The 9,560-nt window shown below is 36.5% G+C and overlaps 1 protein-coding gene across 2 annotated transcripts in view; it reads right to left on the reverse strand.

The window, feature by feature from the left end:
* Window positions 1–5,684, reverse strand: part of slgA (proline dehydrogenase slgA) — an 18,915-nt gene extending 13,231 nt beyond the window's left edge. For both annotated transcript variants that reach the window (XM_018511357.1, XM_018511358.1), the window contains exon 1: window positions 5,256–5,684. In XM_018511357.1, the coding sequence (XP_018366859.1) occupies window positions 5,256–5,684 (429 nt within the window). The remainder of the gene's footprint in view (window positions 1–5,255) is intronic.
* Between the last annotated feature and the right edge of the window lie 3,876 nt (window positions 5,685–9,560).

Raw genomic sequence — 9,560 nt, forward strand, 5'->3', positions numbered from 1 at the left:
GCAACGTAAAAAATCTATAATACGACGCCGGTCATTTGTCCCTAAAAAAGATTTGAAAAAAGGCATGATCACGTTTCTCGCAAAGCATTTGACAATGATCGTCGTATTCTTGCATCTTGAAGATGTATTATACCTATTTTTACAAATATGTTAATATATTCATGCTATAAATATACTATATACATAAATATAATATGTATAAATTCTGTTTGTTACAATCTATTTTTCTTTAGTAACGCGTTTTTTTTATTGATTATTTTATTTGTTATTTTTATTCTTATAAATTAAAATTGAAAAAATAATTTAAAAAATTTTTTTTTGTATAGGTAAGTACTTTAAGCATTCAAAATTATTTATGTAATTTCAATGCGACTCAGAGATTAGTTACAAAGATTTAGAAGAAATAAATATTCTGTTCACACACACAGAACAACCAATTCTTTGTATCGCAATGTAATTTTACATAAATCCTTTCAAATATTTAAAGCATTTGTATTAAAAATTTTTTATCATTGTTTTATAATACATTCCCATACATTTCTATTAGAGAATAAATTTTAAAAATACTACTTCTTATTGACTTCTTATTAATTTTTCCAAATAGTAAACCGTCGCTAAAAATTTTCTGTATTATTTTTAAATGCGATCTAGAACAATCTGTATTTTTAATAACTTTTTCATTAACTACATTCCACTTTGAGCGCGACAAAAAACTGAGTTAGTTATGCAATTTTCTTTACAATTATGTGTAATGAATGCGCAATTGTGCCGAAGACTAATTACGAGAATATCTAAATGATATTCTTCGTTTTTTATTTAAAAGTTCTTGCGAAAACATTTGTATGAATTAGAAATAGCTTTTTAAAACTCTTTTTGAAATTCTCTGTGACAGTCGTTACGTCAAACATTAGCAAAAGAGGTCAACATACAACATATTGTGTATAATTACGTATAATTTGCAAAAATAATTAAGATAAACGTCAGGACGATATTTGTCATTCACGGGATGTTCATGTGCATTCAAAATAGTGCCGATTTTTACTTCATAATGAATCAAATAAGTTAATATTTTTCATGCGACATAATCTTGCGAATCAGAGACAAAAGATGTTTTCCATTTCAACGATAAACAAGCAATTTTATTCAATTAGTAAGTCTACGAGAATACCAATAAGTGTTTTGTTGACAATTACAATTGCACCAATCGCAAACCAATTTAGACAATAGTTCAAATTTAGCAAAATCGTTAATTATCAGTGCATACATGCGTAGAAATTACTGTATTATCATAATAGTACACACATCAACGAATGCGGTGATTCTTTGAACGAATTAAGGAAATCACGATTGAATTCCGCGTGCCAGAGCGTACTACACGTCTATCCTTAGATGCGGCGGTTATGTAATTGCTCGGCACCGACAGCGGCGATGGTTTGCAGCAAAATTCCTAGGTTGATCCGATATGTCTGGGCAATAGAATCAATAACGTCACGTCGTACCACAATGGGCTTAATAGAAAATCACGTAAATGTTACGTAAGTTGCGCCGAAGACTTTAGCTGCGAATGACAGATTATAAGTAAAAGATGAGCATTTTTCCTTATTCTCTCTAAGGATTTCCCGCGGCGTTATTTTCAGTCATGTTCAAGATCACGGTTATCGCAATCAGCCGATCGCGATTGAATGATTTATTTGATCGGTTGGCCAGGCAGAATTGAAAAAGGCGATTAAGAAGACGGTAATTGATGTTTGAACGCCTTCTTCTGGAAAGCTCGGGACGACCTATTGCACAAAAGCGAAACGTGATCCAGGATCCGTCGCGGACGACGTTGCGAGTGATTCCCGCGGGAATTGTTGCGCCCGTTCCGGTATATCAGAGTTCCTGATTCGATATCATGATTGACCTCAGAGCATCAACCCCCCTGACCCGCTTTTCAGATCACGGGACCACGCTAGAGCGGCGTCCTTCCGGACATAATTCGTAATAGGTATTTTCCATTCGATGATACAAGTCGACACAGGTGTCGTTCCATCTTCATTACTCATTAATTGCCCGTGACTACCAATGTAGTTTAATTTTAATCTTGATTTAACTAACTCTTCTTCTTTTTCTGATTATAAAAATTAGAAAAAGATGAAGAGTAAGTTGAGAACCGAAATTAAAGTTAATCTTGGTCTTCAACATTGGTAGAAACGGGCATAAATATCAAGAAAGATAAAATGACGCTTGTGTCGATTTGTGTTACTAAATGGAAATCCAATACAGATCAGATGAGACACGTTAATTAGGTGTCAAAAGATAATATTTTTTTTAAGAACAAAACATTGTGTGTTTTTAACGCTTACATATATGCTTTAAACATTATAAAAAAAGAACATGTTTATAACATGATTTTTATCAACACTAACGTTAACCAAGGTTAGTGCTAATTTATACCGTCGCGACCGGCTGTTTACCTCACGACGATTACGTCACAATAACGTCACATATGCACGGGATATGTGACGCCGCTCATTGTTAAAAGCTTGAGTAATTAGCGCGTTCTGTCATATTAGTGAGCGACACGATAATTGATTATAATTGAAATAACGATGAAACCATCGTTATTTCGCATGATTTTTTTTTTCAAGCTATGCACGACATGTATTACGATACAGATTTCCTTGGGAGCCAGGAAAATTAATTGGATCGCTGGTTAAATATTTTAATAAATAGAATTTGTACTTTGTTGGACAAGTATATAGAGATGCACCTGCGACAGGTGTGTGCCGTCAATGTGTTAATCACCACGGAACAAACATTGCTGCTAAATTATCGAGATCTTATCGAATCTTATTACGTTTAATTAGATTTATCACGAAAAAGATTCTGGCTATTCCTGTTAACCGAGGTTCAACTTATTCTTTATCTCTTTTCAATTTTAAAATTGAAAAAAGATGAGAAATAAGTTAAACCTCGGTTAAGAGTTAATCATGAGTTGTGAAACTGGGCCTAAATCAATTGTCATCTGGGAATTCCACGTCGCTTATCGTTTTGTATATAACGATTATGTATAAATAATTTTAAAATGACTTATTTTATAAGTAAAGTAAAACAAATAAAATGTTTGTACTTAACAAAAAATAAGATAAATATTCTATTAATTCTTTGTGAATCGACAATCCTTTTTTATTTTATAAACTGATCGCTCAATTTTTATAAAACTATGGCTTGTGGGATATTTGATAATGCTTTCGAATCAGGATCAAAAATAAAAAATTTTAAATGGTGGATTGAATATAGTGGACAGAATTTAAAAAATATTATTTGATTATCATAAAATTGGGTTTTAGGGAGTTTTTAATTGCGAAGTATTAGATCAAATTTCTAGTTCCGCTTTATTTGAAACTCATTAGTGCTACGTAAACAGTTAGTACTGATTTCCAAATTGACTTTTAAAATCTAATTACAAACCCTGTTAACACTCTCGTCCTTATAGAAGCTACTATCCTTTCAAATTCGATATTTCCATGTTACATTCAAACCTAGAGATCACAAAAAACTTAAAACCAAGATAATCACAGTAATTAGATTATTTTTTTTAATTTAAATTTTAGAATTCTGAGACCAGAATCAAATTCAACGACCCTAAGTCCGGATCTACAATAGATGTTTTAAGCCTTAAGCCGTAAGAAATTGACCAACTACAGTCAAATGTGAGGAGAATAATTGATTGTGATTCGTCCATTCCTTAAAGCTTAAAAATCTATTGTAGATCCGGGGTAAAAGCAACATCTTTGACAAATTACTTTGTTAGAAAGCTCTGGCTCTCAAATATTTAAGAAAGGATAGGAAGAGATAAATCGTAGTATAACTAAAAAGTTACATTGTCAGGTAGCTACCTTTGAAATAGCGTTTCACTATTCCTTTCTGTGAAGGTTATAGTGTCGCAGTGTCGGTCAGTCGCATTGTGATACGTTTCGAAACTAAAATTCCGGCGACGGTATCCCGCTGAATTGTCAAGGGCGTCAATATGGCAATTTCTTATTTTTCTTTTCAGTCAATAAAGATTTGTTTTAACATTATTTTTGATATATCACTTAAAGTTTAAAAGTTTTTTGCTAGAATAAAATAAAATTATAGCTTAGAGCAAAAGTTAAAGGATTATACACACAGAAAAATATCATTTTATTGTTAAGGGAATGCTGGAGGGACCCAATTATTGACATATATATTGCAGTTTGATCAAAATCTCCGAATTGATTAAATGGAATAAAAAATCCTTTTACAGGATTAAAATAAATACAAAATCCTGATGTGGTGCAGTAGATGTTATAAAATCGAAAAAAAAAAAATTTTTTTAACTGTTTTTTTTTATTTTAATATAAAATCCACTGTACCACGTCAGGATTCTGCGTTTACTTTAATCCTGTAAAAGGATTTTTTATTCCATTTAGTCAATTCGGAGATTTTGATCAAACTGCAATGTCGATAATTGGGTCCCTCCAGCATCCCCTTAAGAAAAGCGATTATTCAATTTACTTTCTTCCTTTTAAGTAATCGTTATCTAATCAGAAAACATTTTCTTGATAATAATCTTAAAATATTTATTACAAATGTACTTATAATATTTATTACAAATTAAAAAAAACTCAATATACATATACTTAAAACAAGAATTTATTTTCTTTTGAAAAATATTATAAAATGGATGGAAGAGAGAGAGAGAGAGAGAGAGAGAGAGAGAGAGAGAGAGAAGCGACTTTATATAATAAGCAAATCAAATTTGTTTTAATTTAAAAAATCTTGATTAAAATATTAAACTTACTAGGATTCAGAATATTTTGAATAAATTTGATGCTTGTGGGAATTTATAGATTTGTGGATATATAAACTTTTATAAAATACATAGTCTATACTTTTGAAACAGAAAAGTACGTACTGTACACAAGTAATAATTACTACTTGAAACATATACTTTTCTGTGTGCAGACAAGAGAAAACAGAGAGAGGAGGGTTAACAATAAGCCTAAAAGATCATTTATACTGACTGCAAACTGTTAACTTATGCTGTAAGAATGCAGGCTATAAGAAGTTGATCAATCATAGTCGAATACGAGGAGAATAAAGTCGATTATTCTCCCCACATTTAACTGTGAACAGTCAATTTCTTATAGCTTACAGGATAATTAAATTAACAGTTTATGGCCAGTATAAATGATCCGTAAATCTAAACAAGCTAATCTATACAAGCGAGACAAGCGGTTTTTTCTCACCATCATATTGTTCTCCACGACGTATTCGATGCTGCACATCTGATAGACAAAATAGGCGCGCATCAACTCCATAGTAGTCTTACTTTTAAAAGCGGCGATTGGGTCGTTAAACTTCAAATCGAGCGGATCGATCTGCCGAGGTATCGCCGATTGTTGCTGCTGTCGTTGCTTCTTTACGTCAGTGGCGGCGGCGGCGGCGGCGGAGGAGGAAGAGGAGGAGGAGGAGGTGGCATAGCCACGCACCTGTGCAACCAACCGCAATGACGGTGGTGTCCTAGTAACCGCTGCCGCTGTTGTTGCTACCGTCGTTGTCGCCGCCGCCACCGCGGCGTTCTCCAGGAGGCCGATCACAGCCAACGGCGAAGCGCCGCACTTGACCAGCTTTTTGCCGGCGCAACATCGCCGGGGCACGCTCCTCAGAAACGCCATCGTTTTCGGCGCGCGCCAACGAAGGAAGGTGAACAGGAGAGGGGCGATGAGAAGGAGGGAGGAAAGAGTGAATTATTGGCGAGCGAGAGAGGCCGTCGGCGACGCGGCTAGCGGCTTCCGCGTCACCGAAACGAGATATCACGTTCTCACCGAGGCTGGCTTGGTTCTCCCTCAGGTTGAACCAAGGGATCGTTAAGAGACCGGAAAGAGAGGATATAGGAAGGAGCGAGGGCGAAGGACGAGTCGTGACAAATCGCGCGGACGATCCGCTCCGTCGACGGCAATGCTAGGAATAAATCGAACCTGTCGAGATCGAATCGGAAGATCTCGGTAAGAGAGCCGGACGAGGGTACCCAGGTGAAATTGTCGCCGAAATTTCCCGATGTGCAGGAAATTAGGATCCTGTCGTTGTCGCCGCTGCTACCGATTGACGTTGGGGCTTCGTCCCTTCTCGCGATACACTCGATGATGCTCGATGACGTGCGCGCGGTGTCCAGCACGAGAATCGCAGAGCGACGCGGCGCGACTGACCGACGATGACCGGTCGGATGACGGCGGCAGCGGATCCCGTCGGCGTCCACCGTCGACGTGAGAGCCGATGAGAGCGACGTTGGGACGGTTAGGAGAGCGCGCGAGTAATAGCACGGCAAATGGCGACCGGTCGCTCCGCTCTCTGTCTCACGACGCGACGGGAATATTGATTTTCGTTCGCCGGGGACACCACGGCACGTTCCGACTACGTACGATACCGTGGCCACCGGATCCGCAGACGGCTTAAATATAACGCGCCCGCGTCGATCGGAATTTCGTCGACGCGCTTCGTTCCCCCGACTAGCGCGCCGCCGTCGCCGCCGCGTTCCCGCGACGCCGATTGGCCCGTCGACGGAGGTGTGCGTCCTCGACCGCCGCTCCGATTGGCTGTCTCTCTCCTTTTTTCGCAAATGTGTGCGCGGAGACGCGCTGCGCACAGTGGCGTCGAATTACCGCGACTTATGTTTCACTTCACATTTCCACGTTTTTCCCCACACCGTCAACTGTAGCGATTTCGTATTTTTACTTCGTCATTACACAGAATCACGCGGACAGACTCACGTGAGATCAAAGTGCGAAAAATGAGAGATCTCACTCGAATTACAGAATCGACCCCCAGTAGATCTTTTCTGTAACTCGATTAATGCAAATTTCGTTATCATTATAACGCCGGTGCGCAGCTTTTTTATCATGGTGAAAGAGCTGCGCAGCAGCGTTATAATGACAATGAAATTTGCGTTAAGAGTACAGAAAAGATCTACTGGGGGTCGATTGGGGTCGATTATGTAATTCGAGTGAGATCTTTCATTTTTGCGTTAAGAGTTACAGAATAGGTCAAAGACATAGAGAACGGACTGCGCGATCCGTATCTAAGTAATGTATCAAATATCAAATGTGATCGACAATAGAGAGAGAGGTCCGTAGGAGACGGCCAATCCCCCTCTCATTCTCTCTCCCATTACACCATTGAATAGAAAGAGATAGAAATGGCCGTCTGCCACGGTCCCTCTCTCTCATCCCTATCGACCATTTTGACACATGGATCGCGCAGTCCATTCTCTATTTCTTTGGAATAGGCCTGGGTACTTATCATGAAATATGTCGGAATGGATTCCGATAGGAATTATTCCTTTTTCCCTATAAAACACAATAGAAATCTAGGGAATTGAATAATTCCTATCGGAATCGATTCCGACTTGTTCTATGACAGGTACCCTGCTGGGCTGCGTTCAGGGTATCAATCATGAAACTTTATCCCTAAGATGAAAAGTGAAAAGTGAAAATTTTAACCATTGAAATTAATGGAGAAATTTTTCACTTTTCACTTTTCATCCTAGGAAAAAAATTTCATGATTGATACCCAGAATTAGTGTTTCTTAGTCCGAATAAATTCTTGGAAAATTTGGGAATAAAACGGGTTTTTTTCGATTTTTTCTTTGCCATATTTTTGTAGCCTTTTTTTCTTTATTAAATAATTTTATTTATATTTCAATATTACTTTTTAGTAACAGAAAGTAAAAGTAAGAAGTAAAGTAAGAAGTAAAAGAAATATTTAAATTTCTTTTACTTTTAATACGTATTGCTGTGTTGTATGACAAAGTTTGCAGATATATTCGTAAATATCGTAATCATATCAATTGTTCGTTTCGTATCTTCGTATTCGTTTGTATTGTTTATAGTTCGTATCAATCGTATCATTGTATTTGAAATTTGAGACAAATGTTCTATTTTTAAAAATAAAATAACTTTTTAAAATAATTTAAAGCAACATTCTATCATTAAATTCAAATATAAGCGAAAAAATATTTTTTCGGAAAAAATGGAAAAAATTTAGGTTTTTCCTCGATTTTATTTTTCCTGAAAATTAAGAATACTATAAGAGAGTTTTTTTTTAATTTTTCCGTATTTTTCGAAAAAAACCGAAAAATACACATTTTTTTCCCTCGATTTTATTTTTCCAGAAAATTAAGAACACTTTGAAAGAGTGTTTTTAAAATTTTTCCGTATTTTTTAGGAAAAAACCGAAAAAAATCCAGTATTTTTTCCTCAATTTTATTTTTCTGGAAAATTAAGAACTCTACATAGAATTATCATCTGGGTGCACCTAGATGTTCTTTTATCTTTGTTTAACATTCGTGAACAACAAGAATAAAACGACATCTGGGTGTATCCGGACGACGATTCTGAACGCAGCCCAGCAATTTAATTAAAGAAAAACTTTTGCAATGCAATACCACCGACGAGATACTATTAAAGACCGACATCCTTACGGGAGTTCGCGTCCTTGTGAATATTGAAGTGATTAAGAGTTAAAAACTGATAATATTGTACTAATTTTATGATTTATTAGTTTAGTAGATGTATTTATGCATTTATAACTCAATAATACTCGATTTTTCTTTAAAATTGAGATTTCAGTGTTATCATCAAAGTTTAATTATCAATAAAGATGATAATTGCAGAGAGAAAATTGTGATTTTTTTGCAATATATAGAATATTACAGCTTTACAAGTATATATATTTATTTATGGGACATTTATGTAATAAAAAATCATGAATTTAATAATGCATGAGCCAAATATTTATGTTAATAATAGCAAATTTATATCAATTGTCGGTAATGTCAGCGTTCTTGAATTACCTCCGGGCCTTTGGGACCCTTTGTATATCGCCGAAAATTTGAAGGGTTGACGGTCTTTAATAATATCTCGTCGGTGGCAATACATATGGTGCAAAACATCGCGGGAATTTGAATAGTGCATATGGTGCAGATCCGCCATTTTAACGCAATCACCTCGAAAGCCCATTGCGGTACTTTGTTATCTAGTGACTAAGGCCTGTTCTACAATACGTCGTGTGTCGCTGTTGGATGTCGGGCGCATGCGCATTGCACTGTCGGCTGTCGTTTCTCACTGTCGCGAGATTGCGCGAGACGGCTGTCGACGTCGGTACAAAAGATGGTCAACTCTCATCTTTTACGACAACGACAGACGACCAGCGACATCCAACAGCGACACACGACGTATTATAGAACAGGCCTAAGGGGCTTCTAAAGACGTCTGTATTACCGACTAAACACGTATAATTTTTGTATAATGAATACTCTTTTTCTCTTTCACGGATTGGAAAATCCTTTTCTAGGATTAAAGTGTACGCATTAAGGGGATGCTGAAGTGACGGTCGAAGTTAATCAAGGTCGATAGTAGACTTTTTTAAATTCCAAATTCGATAATAGTGACATCTTTCGTTCATTTCTTATACTTATTTTATATCATTGTGTCTCGCTCAAACGCATCATCTGTCCTTATCTAACATATTGCAACGCGGGGTGATCCCGATTGACC

This window comes from Trachymyrmex cornetzi, unplaced genomic scaffold (assembly GCF_001594075.2).
Source record: "Trachymyrmex cornetzi isolate Tcor2-1 unplaced genomic scaffold, Tcor1.1 scaffold37, whole genome shotgun sequence".
Classification (NCBI taxonomy): domain Eukaryota; kingdom Metazoa; phylum Arthropoda; class Insecta; order Hymenoptera; family Formicidae; genus Trachymyrmex; species Trachymyrmex cornetzi.